Below are 27,099 nucleotides of genomic sequence, written 5' to 3'. Positions count from 1 at the left end.
TGCTCGCGAGAGTTCAATGAGCTGTCGGAAAACAGAAGCGCCACCATAGCAGCGCCCTTGCGAAACTTCGCAAGCTGGGCAGGCTGCTACGGCGGATTTCGGGCAGCGTCACCACCACGAGAAGCAGAGGCTGTCGAGAGATGGCTGCAGCGACGTCGCAGCAGCGACAATGCAGAAGCAGCTGCAGGAGCAGACAATAAGATAGCAACGCAGCAGCACCGTCAGCTCAAGTTGGAGCCCGTCGGCAAATTCCCGGACTCGTGAGGCGACAGCAGCGCTGCAGCGGAGCAGTGGGAGTCCGACGGAGAGCTAGATTAGGGGTTTTCTTATGCCTCGTTCCGTGACTTTGCTTTCCAAATTTAGATGCTTCATCTAAAAGCCCTTTGTCTCTCCCTTTTCTAGATATGGTGGGTTCCTTTTTCTTAGAATATCTAACACAACTTAAATTTGGTAGAGAAGATTTTTTCCTTTTTCTTTGACCTAATATATGTCATAGGCTCTCCAACTCCCGAAGCCTTATACACCATATTCCAATCAAGTGTATCATCATCATGAACCAAATGATTACCACCATAAACATCATTTTCATCATCCAACTTTCCAACCAACAACTCATTGCACTCATCAATGTAATTGAGAATAAATTTCCATCGGTACCACTAAACTTGTTCCTATCATGCATTTTTTTTGTTATATTTCACATAAACCAAATCTTGCATCCTCGTATGCTCGAGCTTATTTCTCTTTTATGAATATACTAAATGAATATAATTAATCACATAATTGTTTTAAGAAACTAAATATTTATTGCGCTCACACCCGGAAACACTACATGTCAAGCTTAAGATCTTGATTGCAAATTTTGCAAAAGCTTAGTGTCTTGGCCAAACATAGACCACCAGCTTACTAAATAACAAAATAGAATTCAAAAATTCCGAAGGACTAAGTTTAGAGTTTCTGACCAGGATGTATGATCTTTCTTTGTCGTTGTGCAGCCTCAGTACCCAAGAAGTCGTCTCCGGATGTTTACACATTCAACTCTGGAAGCGCCTTGTCTTCCTCTTCTTTTGATTTCGACAATCGATTAAAACATGCATATAACCCTTTAATCACCACACTATTTGATACGAACATGGAAGCCGCACATCAAAGTTCGTACTTGCAGCTGGATTTATTCAGTATTCTGCCTGTTCAGATGAAGTCTGAAAGCCTTGAAACTGCCACCATTGTCTTCGCCTTCGAGAGATCTTCACGTGAGTATCTTACACGTCCCAATCGAAGTCCGGAGGAGGGAGTTATGGCCGCTTTACGGAAGTCGCGCAGTGCAGAAAAAGATCCACCCGGTCGGGTGGCTTTTGGCCACCAAATTCCACCCGGGCGGGTAGCTACCCGAAGGCATGGCGGAATTAGCAAGTTCCACCCGGACGGGTGGCTTTCGGTCGCCAAATTCCACCCGGGCGGGTGGCCCACGCAGAGACTAGATTTTTTGGGCATTTTTCTTGGAATTTGGCCTTCAACTATAAATAGGACTTTATCTCATTTTCTTCTTGGATTGTGATTGAATTAAAGTTATCTCCCTGGTGATTTTTCCTCTTTGAGGAATGTATCCAATTCCTTCCTTGAAGGTTGCTTGTTTCAATTCCATAGATTGATTCAAGTAGAGGTATGCATCAATGGAGGGTATCCATTGAGCAGTGGAGCCAATGGGTGATAGAGCTAATGAAAGTTTCCTAGGGTTGTCTCCATTCTTTTGGTTAAGGTGCTATGGTTGTAGCTCTTTTATCTCATCATTATACACATGCTTTCCATTTCTAATCTACCATCCTTTCTTGTTTAGATTCAATTTTTGTGGTTGGATCTCTTTTTATCCTCTTGTTTTTATTGGGAAAATTGAAAAGCAACCTCACAAAAATATCTAGATCAAGCATCATAAACGGGTAATTTCTTGGGAAATAGATCGTAAATTACATGGATCCACATCACTATCAAACATCAACTACTTGTTATCATAGAAGATATTTGGATTCAGATGGTATCCAACTGCATTCAATGGCTTATGGAGTTGACATTCCCATCTTTTATCAATTATCTTGAAAACACCTTTCATATTTTTTTTCAACCCCACTGAAAGATTTCTTGATCGCCTCATTTGCCTTCTCCATTGCCTCATAGATGTAGTCCATTGGTGCCTTCTTCTCACCATCAACCATTCTAAGAACTCGTACAAGGGGACCCATCTTGAGAATGTATAGAACATTATTCTAAAAGAAAGTCATCATAACAGTCTTTGTTGCTTCAATCCCCTTAGTCTCATTTGATAACTTGTTTTGCATCCACTCTTCATATGCAAACATTCTCCTAAGGTTGTCTCTTTCCTCTTGAATCCTTTGTAATGATAGATAGGATGTAGCAAATCAAGTGATGGTCGGCCTCACTAACTCCTTGTTTGTGGTAGTCCTTAACAATTGTAAGGTAAAACCATGACTATAAATATAGCCAACAAGACTAACACTCCTTTTAATTGTATTCTTAATCACAGTAATCTTACCGATATCTTCGAGCATTAGGTCTATGCAATGTGCCGCACATGGAGTCCAATAAAGATGCTCTCTTTGCCATCAACAACTTCCCGGCTGCAGAACTCCCATTGTCCGTTACTACTTGGACAACATTTTCTTCACCAATTTCATCAACCACAGAATCAAGCATCTCAAATATTTTTTCCAATGTTTTCACAATGTCAGATGCATCAATAGATCTAAGAACTACCGATCCACAAGGAGAATTAACTAAAAGTTAATAATACTCCCTTGTTTCCGATCAGTCCATTCATCCGACATAATCGTGGATCCAACATCGCTCCATTCTTCCATCTTACACTTCAACAATGTTTCAGTATATTCCATCTCTTTGTTCAAAATAGGGACTCTGATGTCGTGGTAGCTCGGGACTAGCAAATTCTTGCTATATTCTCCAATTGATTGAACCATACGTTCAAAGGTTGGTAACCGCATCGAGTTGAACGACAAGCCTACTTGGTACCAAAACCGAAGAATATCCTGATGGACTCGGTCTACAGCTTTTTTGTCGAGAGCTTCTTTCACGTTTAGTTGTCTCATCTTCTATTTGCTTCATTTTTCTGCAGTTTCAGATCCTTTTAAAATTGCATCCATCGGCCCTTTCACTGTGACACCCCAACTCCTTTTGACGTATACATTTATAATAGTTACAAAAAACCAATGTTTTTCAGATACATATTTAAAATATCTTGGACTCTCATAACTCTATACGCTATAAATTTTTCTTTGCGCAATTTACAAGGATAAAAATGTTGTCAAAATGTGTTAGCCACCGACCCTGATAATCCGTAGAGTTTGTATAACTCAATCCCACCAAAACATCATTGATATTTTGTTCAGATTAATATTAGTGGATTATAAGACCCACAAATCAACATATATAAATTCCACCTTTAATTTCATACTACAATTATCAAACATATTCTTTAAGCAATACATATAACCAGGAGCAATAAACATCGTAAACAAATTAATAAACATATGCATATGCCTCTCTGTTCAAGTTATTATTCTGTGACAAATCAAGTCTGGTATCTGCCCAGAATTCCTCTGTGACCCGAAGTTCCCTTTGTAATTGGACTCATAGGTCCCTCTGTATTCGACCCGAAGGTCCCTCTATATTTGGACTCATAGGTCCCTCTATGTTTGACCCGAAGGTCCCTCTATATTTTCGGATCCAGTGCAAGACTGTCACAGATCCTTTTTGATCATGTAATTCATGTAATTCCAATACCATATGTAAATTACATCAGTTGCATCAATTTCATATCCATATCCATATCCATTCCACCATCTATATTAAATAACATCACTAAATCAAATTTCACATCACATATAACCATAAATAATTGCATATCCATATGCATATGCCTTTCTGTGACTAATCAAGTCTGGTATCTGACCGGGATTCCTCTATGACCCGAAGGTCCCTCTGTAATTGGACTCATAGGTCCCTCTATATTTGACCCGAAGGTCCCCCTATATTTTCAGATACAGAGCAAGACTGTCACAGATTCTCTTTAATCCAATGATTCACATAATCGCAATGTCATGTGTAAAACATATCAATTACGTCAACTACATATCCATATCATAAATTCACAATAAATATCAAATAAGACATAACTATATCATGTTCACATCATTTAATCAGAATTTTACTCCAAGTTAACAGATAGCAATCAATAAGAGACGGAGGCACCGACTTATTTAGAAGTCTAGTTCCGCCCCTGCAATATATCAATAACACCTGTAAATTAAAAGTGTAATTTATACACACCTGATAAACGGATACTCTATTTGAAACTATGCTTTTGTCTCTGTTCTAACCGCTCTCAAAGCTCAAAGTGAAAATAAGCATGAATATCCCCTCCAAAAGCTCGGCCCTCCCATTTTTATGTCGAGAGTTCCTCTAGTCTAATTCTCTAACTCCTTTCTTTTCTTTTCTTTTCTTTTTCAAACCTCCTTCCTCACTCTGATTATATTTAAATGTTGTATAGGATTAATAAACCGACTTCTCTTTTAAACAAGGACGTGTACTTCATATATTACTTCCACCACTTAACTAGTATATTCCACTATGTTAAAATATCTACACGTGTAACTCTATGTCCTTATCCCTAATTTCATATTACGCATGCATATGTATAAATATTATGCATATGAATAAGTATTACATACACAAATTCACACGTTCACATGCACACACTTTATAGTCTATGAATGTCATCAATTGAAAACTCTAAATATTGTACAAACTCAAAACTATGATCTGGATCATTGAAAAATGTCAACAGATCATAAAAAAGCATCAACAGGAATATTTCAACAGAATTTCAACGGTAGTTAATGATTGATGCTGTGTTGATATTGTGTTGACATTAAAATCTTGAAATTTTACACTGTGTTGATATTGTATTGAAACTATGTTGAAGCTGTGTTGAGAAGTTTTGAGTTTGTACAATATATAAGTTTGCATTTTATCACTACCCTAATAGTCTATTTACTAAAAATATTCAGAAGTATAAATCATAGTAATTAATTATAAAAGCAATTTATTAATCTCTATAATATCCAATAAATTATGCAAATTAAATTAAAATAATGCATATTTTGGTCAAGGATGTTACATTCACTAATGTAGCATAAATCACATCTTTATTTGCATCTTCATCATTGAATCTCATACTTTCTAGATCAACAATATACGTATGCTTCGAAAAATCAGAGGCTTGCAAGTGTTCCCAAAGTTCCCCTCGCACATGTTTCGGACAATTGGGACATCAAGTGCTCTTTGGCTCTTGTAATGCCGCTGTTAATCTCTTGTTGCAATAATTGCATTTGACTTTATTGGTTGAATTTTCTTCAATCGGAATATCAGCCAGGATCAGTTCTAGTTGAACCTTTTCCATTAGGGACGGTTGAAAAAGCTTCTTATCCAGTAGACATTCTTGCAAATCTTATATGTACAATAAAGAAAATAGTAAAAAAGAATTACTACAAAAACAATATAACTTATGGAATCAATCACTAATAAGTTTTTAATTACAAAATTGTTTAACATATGTAAATGAATGTTAACCGCTTGTATAAATGTGTAATCACTAATCACTAAAGTTTATACAAGTCAAATTTATATTAGAATAAAGATAAATAATGTACATAATTGTACATGTACATAATATTTAGTTTTTAGATTTAATTGAATTTAAGTAAAAAATAGTTATGTGATTTGTTATATTATTGTATAGCAATAAGAAATAAATGATATAGAAACTTTATGTCAAATTGTAACACGATTTTGAGCATGATTTGAATAAATTATAAACTATTTAGTATAAAAAAACATTTCTTAAATATGAAAATATTTAAGTTAAAATTTTATTATTTAAAATTATGCAAAATGATTAGTATGAAATTTATTTTAAAACAATTAATATTTAGAAATCGATTTTCAAAGTAAAATGTTAAAAAAAAGGGTTCAATTATGAGTGTATAATTATGTATATTTATCACTGTCCTTTATAATATACTGACTTGTTTAAATATAATCTGATTTCCAAAAAGAATAATCTGAAAACAAGAGTTTGAAAGAAAATCCAAATACTATAATAAAAAAGAAAACAAAATCAACTTGTATCATATACACTAGCATTATTTGATCACTAGCTAAGACTTGTAATTTTTTTTATATTACAATCCATAATATAATCATAAAGAGACTCTAGTTATTAGAGAAGTCTTATGTTTCATAATAATATCCAAAGGAAAAGATATCTTTGTACACAAGGAACCTAAGACCAAAGTACTTCCGCACCAGTAAAGTTTAGAAACCGTGGAATCACAATGACCAAGTCATTTTTTATTTTGAAAAAAAAAATTAGATCTCATGTTCAATGGTATATCGATTCCACATAATCCTTATGTAATCACTATTCACTAATCTATAAATAACTTATTACCTTGTTGCTAATTTACTAGATGGCACTAGCGGAGGAGGCCGGATGGGAGCTGTACTGCTGTCTTGTGATGCACTTTTTATTAGCACTAAATAAACCTGCAAGTATATTAAGTATATATAGTATAGCTAATGGTCAGTACCGGATATCGAACACGGGGAAAACGATCACAAATTGTCTACCTTCTACTAGGCTTCTTCTACTATTTAGAGAAACAACAGATTTGGAAATTTTGAAAATAAAAATTGTAAACACGAAAGTAAATAATGATTGCAGATAAATCACATATATTAAAACAGATGAGAAAAGGAATTCTAGGGATGCTTTCACAGTTATGGTTATACAAAAATTTCAACTGCAACACCCTAACACAGTTTATACTTCACTAGAACGAGTTATAAATATGTTGTCCATACAGCACAAAGTGGATTACATACACTAATTTTCTCCTAAAAGCTCCTAAGACTCCTAATTTTCTCGCTCTCAATTAACAGTGTCGTTTTAAGGGAGCTAATTGTAACGTCAACTAAGCTCTTTTAACTCGCAAACCTCCTCTCATGATTATGTTGTAAGTCAATAAATTATCACAGGATGTGTCACTCAAATGTGAAGCAATTATCCAACACTTAGAATAGAAGCGAAGTAATAAGCAAAACATATATTAAATAAATAGGAATTGTATAACCAAAGTCGTTACTACCATTTCCCTAGAATTCCATGAGTTTAGTTACGCATGATAGAATAATAAAAAAACAGAGTTTGTAGGGAAAAACAAGAAAACATAAGAACTAAAATGATAGAACTCAAAGGTTGAATCTTGCAGCCTTGATCTTCTCTTAAATCCTTCTTCAAATGCCTTTAATGTTGATGAACAATGGAAGAACTCTCAAAATTTATATCTGGAAAATTATGCAGCAAAAGGATCTCTGTTGATGAAGCTTGAGGGGGAATTTATAGCCTTATTTTTGGGCTCCATAATTATGGCAAATATTTAGCACAATATGGTAAATCTTGGAGAGAAAGTAGATCAAATCTGTGCGCCACATTTTCCCAGCGGGCCGCTGCACATTGTTCAGCGGTCGTTGCAATGTGTTCCGTAGCTTCCGCCTCTTGATCAGCGGTCGCTGCACTTTATTTTAGCGGTCGCCGGCAATCATCCAGTAGCTAATGGATCTTCCGGAACGGTCGCTGGCGTGTTCTTCTTTTCAGCTCAACTTTTTCGAAGCGAACCGCTACTGGTTCAGCGGTCGTTGGCAGCCAGTGGTCGCTGGCTGAGTTGCAGTGGACCGCTGGATAGTTCTAATACTCCAGATTTCCATTCTCAACTTTTTGTTATCTTTTTAGGCTCTATTTTGCACATTTCTCACAAAAAAACATCAAAATACCAAAATAGATAAAAATATGTAATTAATGGACATGTAATGCAACTTTGACACTCAAAATGGACCAATTAATGGCCTTAAAACAGTGCAAAATCCGAGTGTATCACTGGGAGGTCTTAAACTCGAAGCTGGGAGAAGCCAGAGAAGGAGGAGAGGGTCTGGGCGGTGGCAGCGGCGAGTGGTTGGGATGTGGCAGTGTGGGGTAGGACCTAGAAGGCGGGCAGATTGTGAATATTAAATAGCGTGAAAGAGGAGGAAATGATAATTATGGTTTCAATTTCTATTTTAATTTTAATCTATTTTCAGTTTAATTGTAAAATGGGTTAGAATGGTTGGATGAGTTATTTGGGCCAGTTCAATTATTGGGCTTATGGTCAAAATTCAATTAAAAAGTCATAAATCCATTTAAAAAGTCTAAATCAGTCCAAAAAAAGTCAAAATTACGGCAAATGACCGCCATGGCGTCACGATCGTGACAGCTGACACGTAAAAATGTCATAAAATGGTGTGGTGATGGCATTTTCATCACGAACCACTATGATATAGTGTCGTATAACTGCCATAAACAATACTTAACAACATTTGTAGTTGTTATTATCAAAATTTTAGTTATTTTTTTATTATATCCATTTGGGAATGTCAATCCAACCCGGAACCTATGGATCGGTCTGAATAACCCGTTAGCAGGTTAGGGTTGAAATTTAGTAACCTGATTTCAAAAACAGGCTAAATGGGCTAGCTCATAGGGTTGGCAGGTAAAACGAAATAGCCCTATTGGGTTGCGGGTTGCCCCGACGGTTTGTAGTTTGCAATTAAAAAATACTCCTAGTTTTAGGATTTTCCATGTACTTTTGGATTTCTTGTGCCACAATTCCTTAGTTTTCTTCAATCTTCATTCCATATATTTCCACTCAGTTCCACACTATCAACTTTCAAATTCCACCTCGACCCATTCTTCCATCGTCCTGTTATCTTACCCTGCCGACTTACCACCGCCAAAACCAATAAAGACAAAATTCAGAATTAACCTACCAAAATTCTAATATATTCATCGTTTTAACATAGATTCATGTAAGATAAGATTTCTATTTTTCATAAAGAATTTCTTACTAACAATTCCATAATAATGACACCAACACAAACTTTAATTAGAACTAGTTATGTTATCACCCGTACTATGCACGGAACAAACAATTTTCGAATAATGAAGAAAATTTATAAGGTAAATAGATTTTTAAAAAAGATGATAATAAGAATATAATGATGTTTACGATTAAGAATATGTGTTAATTACAATAAGTATCCATAACATTATAAACAATAACAAAAATAAAAATGTACTCCTTCCACTCTAAATGAACCATTTCATATTGCGCAAACGATGCCTACAACTTTAATTTATGAACTAAGTGGAGTAAAATAAAATAAAATAAATCAACCATATATTACCAGTGCATATATGCACTGGATACAAGATTTTCAAATAATGAAGATAAATTCTAAGGTAAGTAGATTATAAAAAAGAGAAAAAAAAGAATATAATGATGTTTATAGTTAAGAATATGTGTTAATTACAATAAGTATTCATAATATTATTAACAAGGGATATTGGGCCCCTAATATAATGGAACTTTCAAAAAGTTGAGCTTTTCTCACGAATTTTAAAATTGGCAAATAATATCACAAACTTTACTCGAGTTTGTTATTTCTCACCAACTAAAACATTCCGACTAAATTAATGGATTGAAGAACAATTTTGGAGGGTGTACTCCAAGAAAAGCTATCCTCAAATATTGAAGAATTTGAAGCTCTTGAAATTGTTTCTGAATCATGATATTATTTGCCATAACTTTTTCGCTGGTGAGAAATAACAAACTCGGGTAAAGTTCATGATATTATTTGTCAATTTTAAAGTTTGTGGGAAAAACCTAACTTTTTGAAAGTTCCATGATATTAGAGGCCAATATCCGAATTAACAATAATAAAAAGAGAAATTTACTTCTCTCAACCCACTCTAAATAAAACATTTCATATTCGGCAAACGATTTTAATTTTAATTTCTGATGAGTGGAGTAAAATAAAATAAAACAAATGACAAACAAAAGATGTGCGACTAAGGATCAAAGAGTACAAGTTAATTAAAATAAGATGTACAAATAAAGAAAAATGTGCGACTAATGATCAAAGATGAAAAAAACATATAATTTGAATAGATAAATAGTTCAACAGTTTTGATCAACAACACATAGATATTCATAGGGGATTTAGCATCTAATATCATGTAACTTTCAAAAAGTTGGGTTTTTCCCACGAACTTTGAAATTGACAAATAATATCCCGAACTTTACCTCAAGTTTGTTATTTCTCACCAATGGAAAAATTTTGGCTATATTAATAGATTGAATAATAATTTTGGAGGGCGTGTTTCTAGAAAAATGATAAGGCCAATTTCATGCATCAATTATGGGGGTAAATTCTATGATTTCCATGGGCTAATACACGTTTCAAGTCCAGGTGTGTGGGGAATCCGCCAGGTCTGGGAAACGGAAGAAAATATTTACCAGGCGGAGGAATCGGGCGAAAAGTGGAGTGAAAGAGCAGCATGCAACTCAGCCCAGGAAATCAAGGAAGAGGCGTTCAATAGAAAGGAGCAAATTAAAGAGACTTTCTAGGAGGGCAAATTGGAGAATTCAACGGAAGATATTACCCTAGAAGTTCGAGCCTCATCTATAAATAGAGGCAGCATTGATCAGAATATCATCATCTCTCTCACTCTTAGCTCACTCACTCACACACAAATTCTCTGCACACTTAGCTAATATGGGGTAATTCTGAGTTTCGGCGGTAGTTTAGTCGTGATTTCGTGGTGTAACACCGTCCTTGTGAGGGCGAAGATACAATCTGTTCTACTTTTCGTTGTTTTATTCTCGTCGTGAACTTCCTTGCCAGAAGCTCGGTGATTGTTTTGTGTTTGAACCGTATTTCAGTAGCTATGTCAATTTCTCTTTTCCGTTTTACTTTTATTTCTGATGTTGACGTTGTTTACTGATTTTGGGTGCTTTTCGCATTTGACTTAGAATTGGAGCTGGGTTGTTGTTGATGTGTTGAATCGGAGTTGATTTGTGGTCGTTTGAATTGGAGTTGATGGATATGGGTTTGATTGTTGTTGAGTTTGGATTTCTTGGATCTAGAGTGGATTGAGCAATTGATGTGTAGATCTGATACGTGGATGTTTGAATTTGCATGGTGATGGATGTTTTACTGTTGCTTTTGGTTTACTTGACCCAGTAGTTATAGATCTGTTGAATTTCTGTTTAATCGTAATCTTTGGCGTCCGATTTGAGTGATGCTCTGTTTTGTTTACGTTCATGTTTGTTTGCTGAAGAAGATGAAGATCGTTGGTAGTTAGAGTCTAAAATCGTCATTGTTTACTTTTTGCAGCCTTTCAGTCGTACTTTTCATTTCGGGAAAATGGTCCCCACTGCATGCTGGTGTTCTGTTTAGTTGTTTTAGGAAAATCTGTTTACCTGGTCAAGTAGTTAAAGTTAGAAATTCTCTGCAGTTAAACCTTTCATTATGTTCTCATGCATGCGTATGTTTTCTTCCAGCTTCCTAGGTCCAATAGATAGAGTAGTTATCTTAAATTTTCCTGAGTCCATTAGTTCATAGTCCTTAACCCTTGAGTTGCGTGGCAGCAGCTGACCCCTTCCAAATCCTCCAAACATTAGCTTACCATGTCCGTCTCTATGGGATCGATTCTTACTCCCAATACTAGCCAATAGTAAAACTATCCTCAAAGATTGAAAAACTTTAAGCTCTCGAAGTTGTTGTCGAGTAAATATGAAAAAAATCCGCATCATGATATTATTTTCCAGAAATTTTTTCGTTGGTGGGAAATAACAAACTCGGGATAAAGTTCGTGATATTATTTGCTAATTTCAAAGTTCGTGGGAAAAACCCAACCTATTGAAAGTTCCATGATATTAGGTGCCAATATCCATATTCATAAATAGGAACAGAAACTTAGAAAAATAACAACAAACCAGTAGTTCATAAGTTTTGAAAAACTTATTTATAAGTACATTAATAGTAGAATCACCCCTACTATCATCATCATCTTTACAAACTAAATTGTTCAAACCTTCACGACTTATGACTCTTTATACAACAATACATAGTTGTCTATGACTAAACACTGATTTTTCCAAAAATAATCCAACATGAGAGAGAGATTTGACGTTTGTTGATGGTCATTGCATACGACATAGCCAAATGAAATTGCCGTCGTTGGAATTTGAATGACAACCTTGGATTAGATGGTATTAAAGACATTCAAGAAATCAAAACTTTGTGCCCAATATTATGGCCACCCAATACTTATCCCTCCAAAACATAATCATCTAACCGTGTAATTTTCAATCTGATGTCATTACACAATCCATTAGAGCGGTCTATGTTCCTTAACAACATCACATGAGTACTGAAGTCACTGGTAGCTAGACTGTGTGCACAGTAAGGAATATCAAGCTTCCTGAGTCCAGCGAATCCACTAGATCACAGGGTCTAGGAAATCACGGATCGTTAGAAGATCTCGGTCCTCGGACACACAGAATACCTCTTCAAAACCCTCAACCACGTATACTAAAATTAGCACATGGAAGTAGGGATCAATCCCACAGAGATGAATGCACAAATAAACATGTTCAAAGACTCGGGAACTATTTTTTGTTGGCTGCTGCCACGCATTTTTAGGGTTGAGCTTTACTTCCTAAACTTGGTAATAGAAATATGTTACCCTAACAACTAGCTCTAGGCAGAAACAGGAAACATGCATATAAACCTGAACAAGCGAGACAATTACTAGATCTAAGAAAACTATTGCCTAAATTACCAGACCTAAGAAAACAACTGAATGTGGGGACCATTTTCTGAAAAGGTAGAGTACGATTGAAAAGCTGCAAAATAACTAACTAAAGGACCAACTAACAACGACATCATCTTCTTCAACATTTACCAGGTAATAACCAGTTAAGGAACAGAGCAAAAACGTGAATCGACACGAAGCAGACGGAATTAAAAGCAGTAAAAACGAAGAACAGTTAAAACTAAGGCAGATCTACGGCTACTAGACGAGGTAAAACGAGAATGCAGAATTTAAACTACTAAATGAAACTTCAAACAAACAGATCCAGTCACGGGACGCTTAATCCACTCCGGATCCAAGCCATCCACAACCACCAAACATCATTTCCACCTTGGATTCTCACTGGTCTACGTAGATTTCTCCGATCAACAACAGATTTCTCACAAACCAGCTTCAAACTCAGATCAACCAACAAAGATCAGCAAATCGATCCCAAAACAACACAACAAGATAAACGAAACATAAACAGAAATATCCATTGCAAAATACGAAATATCCAACGATAGGAACAACACAAAAGCCGAGCCTCGAACAGCGAGGACTCGGCGAGTACCAAAAGTAGACAGAAAATAAAGGATAATTGTTTCTTCGCCTCCGTAGAGACGGTGTTGCACCCACACTTCCTATGAAACGAGAACCCCCCAGAAAATTTCCCCCAAATGAGTGTGTAGAAAAGTAGAAAACTAAGCTAGGAGCTGGAAAAGGTGACGATCGTCTCTCTCATGTTGTTTGCGTGCTCCTTTTTATAGTGGATAAAGCTTCTAGACTGTTCTTTGTGATTCCTATTTTGCCCTTCAAACGATGTTGTTCAGTCTAGTTGCTTTTCATCCTTCTGCTTAATTTTCCTTGCCATTTTCCTTCACCAGGTGATCTCTATCTTCTTCCTGGGGCTGTTATTTTCTCTACACACCTAACTCAAAAAGGTTTGTTAGACCCAGGAAATCACAGAATTTATCCTTATAACCGATGCATGAAATTAGCCTTATCAGGTACCAACTTTCAACAACAATTCATGATTAGGTGTACCTGAACAATTCAAACCATTTAAACATTCAACAGAATGTATCTCAACACAACCATTTGATATCGAATCAGAATTTAAAATGCTATCAGAGCTTAAATAAACTCAACCCTAAGACTGATCCAAAGAAATCATGAATTGGTTAACCTCATCAACAACGTCTAACGTAGGACCAAGTATAACACGATCATGCAAACAATTACTCAACTCTTTAGGATTCATATAGAAGGTTATATCTTTGAAACAATGATTTTAAGAGGATCGCAAACATTACAAAGAAAGAAAAATGTGCTACTATAGATCTATGAGTAAATATACAATAAAACCTTATTACATATAGTAATGTATAAACATGTTTCAAGAAATTAAAATCAAAAAAATAAACGTAACAATTCTAATGTTTTTTAAATTTCAAATAAAGTAAAATATTCATAGTTAAGAAACATATATATTTAATATGGAAAAAATAAGAAATATGGTTAATAAAAAATGTATAATTTGAATAAATGAATGATTCAACAATTTTCAACAACAAAAACAAATAGGAACAAAAACTTAGAACAACAACAACAAACCGATAGTTCATATGCCCGAAAGGAATACAACTCAACTTTCAAAGAATGAATGGAGTATAATTTAATTGGTTAGTGCGTATTTCTTTTTATCTCGAATCACTTTGATCCCAAGAATGTGCCCCGCATCTCCCATGTCCTTCATCTCAAACTTGGTAGACAACTCGTCTCTTACAGACGACAACATTTTATTGTTTTTTCCAATCAATAAAATATCACCCACAAAAAGTAAAAAAAAAAAACTACATTTGCATCTTCAACATTCTTATACATTCAGCTTTCGTCAGGGCACTGATCAAATCCAAAAGATTTTACAGTTTTATCAAAACACATATTCCATGTTCCGGATGCTTGGTTGAGACCATATATGGACTTCTCATGCTTCTATACCATGTGTTCTTTGCCCTTGACTTCATAGCCCTCAGATTGTTTCATATAAATGGTTTCCTCAAGACTGTCATTAAAAACAATTGTCTTGACATGCATTTGCCAATCATTCCAATCCATATAGGCTGCGTTAGATAACATATAACGTCGACAAACTACAAGTAACAAAAAGTTGTAAATATACATTGTTTGACACTGTTGGGATGAATGGCCTAATTTTGAGGCGCGGTGGATGAAAAGCCGGCTAACCTAACTGTGTATGTGAATATTCAGAAATAGGGAATAACAGGTTCCCTGGATCCAGCAAATCCACTAGATCACGTGGTCTAGGAACTCGTTGAACGCGAGGAATCCCGGTCGTCGGACACACAAGGAACTGCTTTCAAAAACCCTCAACCACTTTACTAAAAATAGCATAGGGAAGTAGGGATCGATCCCACAGAGAAGAATGCGTAATACTCATGTTCAAGGATTTGGGTGTGTTTTTGGTGTTGGCTGTTGCCACGCATTTTCTTGGGTTGAGGAAAATCAAAATTAACTTGACTTGGGAACTTTTAAAGATTCTTAAGCTAACAGCTAGACCTAGGCAAAATCATGAAAGAGCATAGTAAGGGAAATTAACTGTCCGACATTTGATCTAAGAAAACCTCTACACTACTAGACCTAGGAAATAAACCTACTGTGAGGACCATGTCTGAAAAAGCAAGGTACGAATGAAAAGTTGGCAGAATAACTAACTCTCGTACTAACTGACAGTGACATCGTCTTCTACAACCAAATTGCGTAAAACTTCTTAAGGAAAGCAACATAAGCAAAATTAAAACAGAGCAACTGACTTGAAATCAAATTAATGCATAACAAACGAAGAACTAAACAAATCTGCATACTCTAGACGAAGTAAAATAGAAATCAAGAAAAAAAAACAGAATCTATCGAACAACTATCTTTCCACACGTCGAATCCAACCTCAGACGCTAAATCCACTCCGGATCCAAGCGTCCGACATGAACTCCAAACAACAGAAACCCTCCATCACGTCAGATTTAAGCCAGGAACTCCGAATACTCAAACAACCACAGATCTGTCACCAAATTCCATATCAAACACCTCAACATCAAAATAAACAGAGATCGACATAACATTTGAAGAAATAAACTAACAGCAGAGAGATCTATGCAAATTGACTTGAAATTTAACTGCTAAACGCAGATCAACAAACGGTAAAACAAATAAGCATCATCATCATCAAGGTCGACTCCCAAAAGTGATGTTCGACGGTAAAAAGAAGCAAAACAACTGAAATTAAAGGTAATTGTATCTTCGCCCTCACTCGGACGGTGTTGCCAACCACGAAATTTTCTAAAAAGTAACCTTCCGTTCCCGACTACCCCAGATCCATTCCCAAGTGTGTGTGTAAAGTGTGTGAGCTAAGAAGAGTGAAAAGTCCTCTTTCTTGCGTTGCATGCTCTTCTATATATAGGCGTTTGAGTGGGGCCCAGCGAGGTATAAATAAGACTTTGATGCCCTCAGCTATTGACTCCTCTGTCACGCCAATTTCCTTGTAATTCCTGCTCACTTTGCTCCTTTCCTTTGCTAGACCATCTCCTTCAGTACTTCCTTGATCTAGCGATTTTCTTCACACACCTGGCTTAGGAAAAGTGTTAGACCCAGCAAATTATAACATTTTTTTGCACATTACCGATGCATGAAATTAGCCTTATCAGTGGATAAACAAACTTCCCCAATTGCAAGAATATAATAGGAGCACAATATAATAACATGATGTGGACGAATCAATAATATGATAATGAGAAGCGATAATAGAAACTATCAACACCAAAATTTTACGTGGAAAACTCTCTTAAATGTGAAGAGATAAAAACCACGAGACCCACCGGTCTACCAAATCCACTATCACCAAGGAAAGAATACAACCAAGAAGTTTACAATGATATCTATGTTAGAGTTTGTATACTAGAAATCACGTTTCGAGTGATTGAATACTGTAAAACTCTTATTTTATTTTCCAAGGAATAAAACAGATTATTTTTGTCATAATGTTGTTATGTTTTACATTTAATGGATGTTAATTGCATGTTTAAATGTATGAGTTAACTTAACAAAGTCTAAGTCTTTGTTTTAGTAGACCGGTTGTGGGCGGCGTCCACTTTAAGGTAACACAGTCAGTCCTAAACAAAGAAAAAGAAGAAGACCTAGATGGAATTAGACTATCCATCGTGAAAGGTTGCAATACCAGTCTGCATATTTCTAAGCCTTACTGAAATAAGAAGACATTGGCGTGGTAAAGCACTGAACGGATCTAACAGCAAGACTTGTCTTTATGCTATCTACTGAAAGGCAAGGTCTTGATAAATATTTGTTTCATAATCAATGTAGGTTAGCATTAAGCATACAATATTGATTATGCATTACTTTGACTTATCAAATGGTACGGGTTTTTCGTAACCCAATAATCCTGATATATTGGGTAGTGGTGATTAATATCTAGCGGTGCTAGGATTGCTATTATATTGAATCGTGCGCGAGGTGAGTCTCGTTTGATGATGTCCTCAAGAGGAGCGCAAAACAAGGTTTTATTATTCGTAACCTAGCTAGTTGGAGTTTGATTACTCTATGAATAATAAATAAGTGTTTCATGCTAAGTCCACTCTTGGAATTAATAAGAAATTAATTAATTAAGTTCATAGCAAACATTAATTAATTTCGGATTGGGATGAGGAGAGTTCAATATTACTTCTGTAGTGGCTGCTCGTAATATTCCAATTAAAGCTTATATTAAATTGTGGGTTCAATTTAATTAGTAAAAAGTAAATTGGATGAGCCCATATCCAAAACCTTCCATAGATCCTTGTCTGGGCCCAAAAGAAACTTAATATAAATAGGAGAATAAAGGAGCCAGAAATAACATAATTTTATTTCACTAAAATTTTTGTCCCCCCCCTATTGGAGTTGGACGATTTTTCCTCTCCTCTGTGGAGTAGAATTTCTGTCTTCTTTATTTAAGTCCTAGTATTCCGGTGAGATCAGCCCACACTGATATTGGAGTACAGTTCGGGAACCAGAGAGAAGATCCGTGGTCTAGTATTCAAAGCGTCACGTGGAGAAGTTGCTAGCCATCATCAATTCTTTGGAGAATTAATAAGGTATTATTTCTGCTCCGTAGAAAAGCATGTTTTAGGTTTCATTATACTTAAAGCATGATTAATTCAAGTTATCCGCATGATACATGTGAGAATTACGCGAACAGATTTTGTCTAAATAATCTGCTAAATAGATCTGATTATTATGTGATTTATTTGTTCGATTAATTATTAAATTATGAAATTCGAACGCGCTTCCGCTACCAGTTCCTTCAATCTAATCCTTAAAAACACAACGAACGCACTAGATAATCAATACAACTTCAAAATAGATGAACTAAACATCTCAAGAAACTGCAGTCACGTTCAGAAATTTATAACTGAAGATCTAACCTTTCAAATTCAATTTACTTCGGTCGTAATGAAGAACCATGAGTCTTCTACCACCAGTTAAAATTTCAAGTCGATCGGACAACGTTTGGACCTTCGATCAAGACAAAACCCGAGACTGCGCAGTGCAGAAACTTGGAGAACACTCTTTTCTCTCTTTTTTCCTTCTACACGCTTTTTTCTCTCTTTCCTTTCAATGTGGCGGCTTCTACACTCTTGGGAGGTATTTATAAGTCCTCCATTGACCTATTTAAGTAAATAAATGGATCAATACTATATGGGTCTTTTTTCCGCAATTCGGGAGCCCTAACCCAACAGACACAAACCTATTTATTTAAAGTCACATACCTAATTATCGTGCATCCAGGAGAACTTATCTGTATAATGTTTTGTGATGAGATATTATCGTCGAAGCAAGAGAAGTCCATCTAACAAAAACAAACAAAATACCGGGTTTCATTATTGGTCACAACTTTTAATTCATGAAAGAGTAACAATATTTTCATCAACTTACATGATCGCACAAGGAGGTACAACTTTACATTGTACAACGAATGAATTTTGCCCTAATTCGGGCAAAGTCTTACCATTTGAGGCCAAAATTGTTACATAGTCAGAGATATGGAGCCTCCAAGTCTGTAAATATTCTTCATAGTGCATCATTAAAGAGGTCTAGAAATTAAACACCAAACTCCACATATTTCCACTCCCATTCCATCATCTTTATCCAACATCTTCATCCATCATCATCACCATTAGAGTTGGAATAAGGCAAGAGAAGACGAAAAAGCTTAAAGACTCTACCTTTCGGATTTTGTCTAGTTGTTACTTAATGTCTACTTCTTTTTTAATATGATTGTAGTTATATTTTATCATGTTGTCTACCAAGGATAAAAGTAATACTTTATGTTTATATAAAGTATAGTTTTGGTATTCAAAGACTTTATTTACAATTTTACGTTGTTCAATTTTAATCGGTATGCTTCTGGTTATTTCACAAAGAACGTATGTATGGACAAATGGTCAGTAGGGATATCGAGAGAGAATCTTCATATTAGATCGAAATTAATAACACTATAGTTAATATCCTCAAAATGGTAAATATAAGAGTGATGACTTTTTAAGGGTATTATTAACTGTTTAGAGTTTTTTGCTTGTGATTGACGACCTTAAACTAAGTAATCAACTTTCTCCATAATTGAGAATAATTGTGTGATTCATCCCGATGACCTTGTTCTCGTGTTATTTGATTAATTACCTAATTTTAACTAAATCAAACCAAAAACATATTTTTCCAATTAATTATAGTGTTGATAAAATGAACTAATTGTGTAATTATTCTTATTTGGAAGAGATTTCAAAATATTTTTAGAACTATAAGATTTCAAAATATTTTTAGAACTATATTTTATTAGAGTATTATCTTTCAAAATATATGTTAATCAGATTTACAAATAAAAAAAAAATAGAATAAAACTAAATAAAAATATCTTCCTTGACATATTTCTATAAATAAAAAATATTTGTGTGTATACACCCTCCTCACTCTTGTAATATGAAAAACCTAAACCTCAGCAAGCATAAAAGATAGCAATAGAAAATCAAAATCCCTCAAATCTCCGAAACCAAATTGGATTTGTGTTGTGTTGTAGGAGTATTAGGTAGATGCTTCTTCTCAAGGTTCAAACTCTCACATGTCTTCTTCAATCTTCGCTCGCCTCCCTCTCACCTCTCAAAATAAATTCCCTCATAAATCCTTAATTCTTTTCAGCAAGCGCTTTCTTCTTTATTTCACATTCCGGAATCTGTATCCCAACTTTTGCTAGATTCCTGGATTACGTTCTAACATGACTGATCCTTCCAAGGTCTGATTTTTCCCACTTTTTATTACTCAACTTTGCTTTCATCTGTGTGAATTCTCAATGGTATGATGTGAGATCTTTGTTACTTATCGGCTCTTCTAATTTTTTTGTTGTTTATAGCTTTTTAGTTTGCTTAATGTCGATGGATATAAATTAGAATTTTAATTTGTTGTTCTTCTAGTATTTTGGGTATGGAGTTGTTGGATGTTGGAAATATACGTTTTTTTACTTTCCCCCAATTGAATACACAGACTAGGCTTAGTTCAGTTATTCTGAATTGATCAAATAGGGCTGCATACACCTCTATTTTCATCTTCTTGTAATATAGTAATTCCTTTACGAGTTTTGGACTTGAAATTGAGGAGTTGCAGAATGTTCAACATTATGCTGGATGCAATTCGGGCAAAAATTTAAATTGTTGAAAAATCACAATAATCTTTATAAAACGAAATACCCCAGAGTTTGCGTATTTAGGCTCCAATAGCTCTATTTTCTAATTTTTGGCTTTCTCTGCGCCTAAATAGCCCTGTGTTTGCTACTTGTTTGTGCAGGTGTTGCTTTTTGGATCCTTTTCTGAGGATGAAACCCGTTCTTTACTGAATCAAAAACCTTTTAATAACCATAAGCCTGAAGAAAGGAAAGAAACGTCAGCCAATCCCCTAAATGTTGGATTGATGTTTGGTAGCTTTGGCAATATACCTGACACACAGGTTGGTTTTTCCAGTGGAGCTGGAGATACACACTGCTATACAATCCAGAAGGGAAACCAGCACTCTGTACAGCAATCTATTCCGTCAGAGAATGGGAATGTTAAAAATACTACGCACCATCTTCATGGAAATGAAGTAGTTGATGGCAGTAACTTTCGAGCTTTACAAGTATCAGATGATGACGAGATGGATGGAAAAGTTATCTCTAAAATTGAGAGTTATAAAGGTTTAAAGTTGAATGGTTCCATAAATGCTGCTGCTGTTGAAACTCATGACAAAGAGTCTCGTCTAAAGATGGATGCTTCTGTTTTAGATGCTCAGGGTATAACACCTCGAGGCTTGATCAACCCTGGGAATCTGTGTTTTCTGAATGCAACGTTGCAAGCTCTTTTGGCTTGTTTTCCATTTGTTCAACTTTTACTGCAACTAAAAAAGCTGAACATCCCAAAGGTTTGCCGCTTTAAAAAGTCAAATCATTTTATAAATCGCATCAATATTCGATAGCAAGTGGGCGTTTTCAATTCTTCAATCATTGAGAAATTTTAATATCTATTCTTAGGTTGGCTATCCAACATTAAATGCCTTTGCTGAGTTCATTGGTGAATTTGACATGGTTGGTGGAGCTAATATCAAGAAGAAAGATAGCATTGAGATTGAAGCTGGCAGGCCTTTTAACCCAACTATGTTCGAAGTGGTATTGAGAAAATTTACCCCTGATGTATCTTGGAGCACATCAGGAAGGCCTAGGTCTGATTCTCTATCTCAGTCTTCTTTTTGTTTCCTATTTAGGATGATTTTTTCTGAAAGAGTTTATTTTTATGTTATAAATTTTGACAAGATGTCGCCTCATGAAGATAAAATTTCATAGTGAAGTATTCTAATGCTCCTGAAATAGGTATAAACTGATATAGTCATCTAATAAATTTGCTTTAATGTATACATTTATATCCATGCATTAGAAAGTTATCGCTGAAAGATATCAGCTGGGACATCCCTACTTCTACTTTTATAGTATAACTAAGTTTACTTAACTTCCTTCTCAGGCAAGAGGATGCACAAGAGTTTTTGAGCTTTGTTATGGATCAAATTCATGATGAATTGCTGAAGCTTGGAGGGAAGTCTCACTTGAATGGAAGGAATCAAACTCTGGTTTCCAAATCGGAAGATGAAGAGTGGGAGACAGTTGGACAAAAGAATAAATCTGCAGTGATAAGAAGACAGAGTTTCTTTCCTTCAGAGCTCAGTTCAATTTTTGGTGGAGAGCTGCAGAGTACTGTGAAGGCAAAAGGTAAGATACCTGATTCTTGTCTGTACTTTTATGCTTATGCTGTTTGATCATTACGATGTGTTGTAACTAAATAGTGATTATTGACTGCAATTGCCTCACTTGCTGCATTGTTATCAGTATCGCCTCACTGGAAGAATATTTTTCTCTGAACAAAATTTTCACATTGAAGCACCATCAAATTTAGTTAATCTAGGAAAGTTCCCTAGACTCGATGCATGTTATTTGACTCTTATCACTTGGAGGCTCAGGTTGCCTGGAGGAAACACTATTTTGATTGCTCAATTAATATTGATGATTTGAAATGATGTAAATATTCTTTTCCTGAATTCCTCATCTCTGGCTATCTTTTGTGCAATTCTAATTACCCATTATAATATGCCTTAATGTTTTAATTTTGTTATTTTTGGATTTTTTTTCTAGTTAAGAGTAAGTCATGCATGCATCACGTGCTTCATCTCTTGATATCCTTTTGAATGGTGGTACTTTTGGTTGAGCAATGTGTGCATGTAGGCTACAAGTGTATAAGTTAAGTGGTATTTCGCACATATCAAGGTAGTCGATCATCTAGGATCAATAGGATTCACAACTTGGATGGCTTGTCAAATTCCAATCATTTGGAATTTGGTGATCGATATGGAAGTCCGGTGTTGCATGTTGTAGAATTATATGTTATCTTGGGCTTCACAATTCATTCATATATGCAAAATGCAGTAGTTATTTGATTTTTGCTTCCAGTATTTCATTTTGATAAGTGGAAGAGGAATAAAGAAGTATTTATCGATATGAATAAAATAGGAGATCAGATCTATACCAATGGTATGAAAATCCTTAGATCCTTGTCTGGTGAACGAAGCATGAACCAAAGCATGTATGTTTAAATTTTTTGGTTATGCCATTTGCTTTCCAAATGAGGCACGAATAATGCTGATAGTAACATGTGAATTAGGGAAATGTGAGTAGCTAGTAGATGTAGGATCTGCAGAAAACCTGGGGAGACTGCAAAATAGCCTTTATTGAATTCTGAAGTTCATCAACTGTTTGTATGGGCTGATTTGGTTCAAGCATCTTATGTATATCATTGTCTAGGAGGCCCAAACTTGAAAGTATCAGTGGAAGTTGTATGGAGAGTCTAAAAATCTACTGCCTTGTTAGTGTGAATTTTGAAGTCGGTGAAATGAGAGGGACAAGATACTCATCAATCCTGCTTAAAAGCAAGGAACTTGCTTGTTTTAGGCATTTCTGAATGGTTTGTTTTGCATTATTATGTTAAAATCAAGTTGGAGAACCAGACCAGTGAGTCATAACAGTCACAGGCTGTGGTTTAGTCCACCATTCTAGAAAGACTAGATATGCAGATTTGTCCATGTTTCATTGGCACTATATCTTATGGCCAATGATATATACTAGTAGTAGGTGTAACATTGTAACACTATACAACAGCTTACTTCTGTTACCTGCAGACTGTTTTATTGAGTCATTGAAAACATAAGAATTGCACAGCTAATGGAATTGCAGAAGTGGGACGTCTATGTTTTGTGTTTGTGGATGTTTGATTGGTTTTGCATAGTTGAATAAGCAATCCAAATTTCTTTGCTTACAGTTATAGTTATTATGATTAAGACTATTATGCTTGTTATGGACAGGCAACAGGCCTTCTGCCACAGTTGAGCCATTTTTTCTACTTCATCTCGATATCTCTGGTGAAGTTATTCGAACTATTGAAGATGCTCTTCGTTTACTTTCTACCCCAGAAACACTTGATGAGTACCGGGCATCAAGAGCAGGAAAAGTAAGTTGACTTTCTCTAGTGAAGAATTCTTGTTGAAAACATTCAGTTTCCATATGGCTTCCATTTGAATCGCACTTTATGCTATGCTATGTTTTCTTTAAAGTTTATAGTGTTTGAGTATTCTTTTAATCGCACTGTATATATACTATAATCATCATGGTTACTTCATTGTTTGTCCTTTACTTTATATGATTGCTTTTAGCGACAAAGCATTCCTGTTGCTTTATGTACACTGCATGGGGCTTTAGTATGGGAATATTTACTAATGGTGACAATATATCATGTGATCTCAGGTTGGGGTCGTTGCTGCCAGAAAGTCTATCAACATACAAACACTTCCAAAGATTATGATCCTACATCTGAAGCGTTTCAGCTATGGCAGCTATGGTAGCACTAAATTGCACAAGGATGTACATTTCCCTCTTGAACTTTCATTGAGCCGTGATCTGCTTGTTTCCCCTAATGTGGAGGTAACGTTTCTCCGAGTCCTTCACATGCTTCCTGTTACTGATAATTGTGATCAGAGTTGAAGTAAGAATATATGTGAGAGACCAAATCTTGATTATTGAATTCAACACTCCTGAATATGGCTTTCCATCCACAAATGCTAAGTGCATTAGATTGATTGGAGAGCAATTCGCATTTTTAGTTGCCCATTTTAATCATGTTGTTACAAACAAATCTGGTAAACAGTCAATAAACAGTGCTGCTATGCTATTCATGACCAAAGATGTTTTAGGGATCTTATGTCTCGATTACTGTGTATAAATCTTATGTGCGGGTGATGTTTTGGTAGGAAAAGATTTAACTGATAAATATAATGACAGATGTTTTCTTTTTATAATACTATGATTCCTCTGCATGTTACCCCTTATGTTAGCTTGCTTTCAACAAAATTTTAAAAAATTACTGTATTTTAGGTGATGATTATGCAACCTTTTTCCTTTTCGACTGCATTCTTTGTTCAGTAGCACGTAATCAACAGAAAATCCATGAAAAGTCAGTTTAAAAAGGAGAATTATCATATCATATGTCTATATGCGCAGGGACGGAGGTATGAACTTGTTGCCACAGTAACACATCATGGGAGGGAAGCATCGAAAGGCCACTATACTGCTGATGTCCGTTGCCCTAATGGCCAGTGGCTGCGTTTTGATGATTCATCTCTTACTACCATCAGCACGAGCAAAGTTTTACACAACCAGGCCTATGTTCTCTTCTACAAGCAAATATAGAATCAATGGGAGCACTCTCGACTATCAGAGAATGTTGGTTACTTATATTTACACACATCCAAATCAGTAAGTACTCCTGTCATCGTTTAGAGGTGGGTAATGGGTGTATCTCGTATAAGCTGCCAACGTTCACTCTTGAGAGGCGATGCTGGTTACTTCTAATGCAGCTACGGATGATGTAAGAAAGTTTTGTTGTTCGTTTAGTTTGAGTTTCTTTTTAATGTTTTTGCGTCGAGAAACACTTGGTTGGTGTGATGAATGACCTGACCGTGTAGAGGGAGATAGAGAGATAGGGAGAGATTTATTTGTACGTTTTAGAAATGACTGCAACGTGCATAAACCTTTTGAGTTATGGAGCTTAAACCTCTATGATACATTGCTTGATGTTTCTACTAGTAATTATTCCTGTTTGAAACTATTTAGTCTTTGAACACATAATTTTAGGACGATTTACAATTCATGGACAAGTATTGTTCTTATCTTAATTTGTCTCTGGTGTTCCGGTTTCGGTTCAATAAGTTCACATTTAACGTTTGTGGTTTTCCGGTTTCGGTTTGAAATAGCTTAGAATCCTTAACATTTATGAATTGATCAACTTTTTATCCTAAAAGTGACAGAGTTGTTAAATTTGACGGTCAAAATGATTTTGAACTATGTACTATTCCCTTTGTCCATAAAAAATAGGGCATATTTGTCATTTTTTATTGTCCACGAAAAATAGAACACATTCAAAAAAGGAAAGTTTTCAACAACTTTTCTCTCACTTTTTTTCCTCTCTCTTACTGATAATATGGAGCCCACGTTCCACTAACATTACTTATCTCTGCTTCTCTATTAGTTTTTTCCCTTCTCTCTTACTTTACCAATTCTACACTAAAACCCGTATCATTCACAAAGTGCCCTATTTTTCATGGACGGAGGGAGTATATGATTTCTAATTCCAATTCTATATACTCCCTTCGTCCGTGAAATATTGTCCAGTTTTGCCATTTCGGTCTGTCGCAAAATGTTGTCCACTTTGCTTTTTTTTTTTTTTGGTAAATAGTCCCCACTTTCCACTAACTCATTACACTCACATTCTATTATAAAATTAATATATAAATGTGAGACCTAAATTTCACTAACTTTTCCAACCCACATTTCTTAAAATCCATGTCGAATACCATATAGACCCTAAATAAATTAATTATTGTACTACTTGCACCGACACTTTCAATATTTTCCAACCCGGCCTTCATTTCTGACTCCAAAATCAACTGCCCAACACAATTTCACTCCAAAGAATATTTAAATGACAATAGTTCAACCCAGGTCTCTTATTATACCATCTCCAATAATACTCTTAATCTCATTTTTGGTATAGGTAATTTCTCCATCATACTATAAACTGTAAATTTTAAGTTTGGTGTAAAAGGTTGGATTATAATTACTTTTGGATAAAATATAGTAGTATACTCAAAATTGAGTTTGAATTCAGTGTAAATGGTTGGAAATGACTTTATATTATACTCTCTCCATTCATGAAAAATAGTCCAATATTGCCATTTCAGAATGTCCAAAAAAAAAATCTCATTTCTAAAAAAAGGAAAGTTTATCTTTGATAATTTATCCACTTTTTCTCCTCTCTTCCATAATTCACTTACTTTTTCTTCATATCTCTCTCACTTTATCTACTTTTTTTTAATCTCTCTTATTTTATCAATTTCTCATTAAAACTCGTATCGTCTACAAATTTGACTAGTTTTTGTGGATGGAGGAGGGAGTAGTAGTTAGAGTTATTCATAAATTATATATATAGTCTCAATTTGGTGTAAATTTGTTTAGTTTAAGGCCGATAATTGACCATAGGGCCTCATTACAAGTTGCCTCGTAAGAGATTATTTTTTTCGAAATCAATTGC

The 27,099-nt window shown here is 35.3% G+C and overlaps 1 protein-coding gene and 1 pseudogene across 2 annotated transcripts; one reads left to right on the top strand and one right to left on the bottom strand.

Moving 5' to 3' along the window:
• Window positions 1-226: 226 nt before the first annotated feature.
• On the bottom strand, window positions 227-3,280 carry LOC148926274 (uncharacterized; annotated as a pseudogene).
• Window positions 3,281-19,857: 16,577 nt separating this feature from the next.
• On the top strand, window positions 19,858-25,575 carry LOC125188920 (ubiquitin carboxyl-terminal hydrolase 24-like). 2 transcript variants are annotated; one of them, XM_048086021.2, is made up of 7 exons: window positions 19,858-20,180; window positions 20,729-21,337; window positions 21,447-21,634; window positions 21,931-22,175; window positions 23,819-23,964; window positions 24,258-24,434; window positions 25,011-25,575. In XM_048086021.2, exons 1-7 carry the CDS (start codon window positions 20,163-20,165, stop codon window positions 25,197-25,199), a joined length of 1,572 nt encoding a protein of 523 aa, XP_047941978.1. In that variant the 5' UTR covers window positions 19,858-20,162; the 3' UTR covers window positions 25,200-25,575. The 2 variants fall into 2 exon arrangements, with proteins under 2 accessions (XP_047941978.1, XP_088915591.1); XM_089059465.1 differs by having other exon boundaries at window positions 19,858-20,240.
• The last annotated feature ends 1,524 nt before the right edge of the window (window positions 25,576-27,099 follow it).

Source organism: Salvia hispanica, chromosome 5 (genome assembly GCF_029641045.1).
Source record: "Salvia hispanica isolate PSC_SH4W2 chromosome 5, Shi_PSC_v1, whole genome shotgun sequence".
In the NCBI taxonomy this organism is placed as follows: Eukaryota; Viridiplantae; Streptophyta; class Magnoliopsida; order Lamiales; family Lamiaceae; genus Salvia; species Salvia hispanica.
The sequence above is the reverse complement of the archived record's forward strand: the minus strand, read 5'-3'. Positions and strand labels throughout refer to the sequence as shown.

What these genes read in the sequence shown, in the direction of transcription:
- LOC125188920 (XM_048086021.2), top strand. An exon ending in AGCACATCAGGAAGGCCTAG is followed by an intron (nt 21,635 to 21,930) that starts GTCTGATTCTCT and finishes CTTCCTTCTCAG; the next exon opens with GCAAGAGGATGCACAAGAGT. An exon ending in GAGTACTGTGAAGGCAAAAG is followed by an intron (nt 22,176 to 23,818) that starts GTAAGATACCTG and finishes TGTTATGGACAG; the next exon opens with GCAACAGGCCTTCTGCCACA.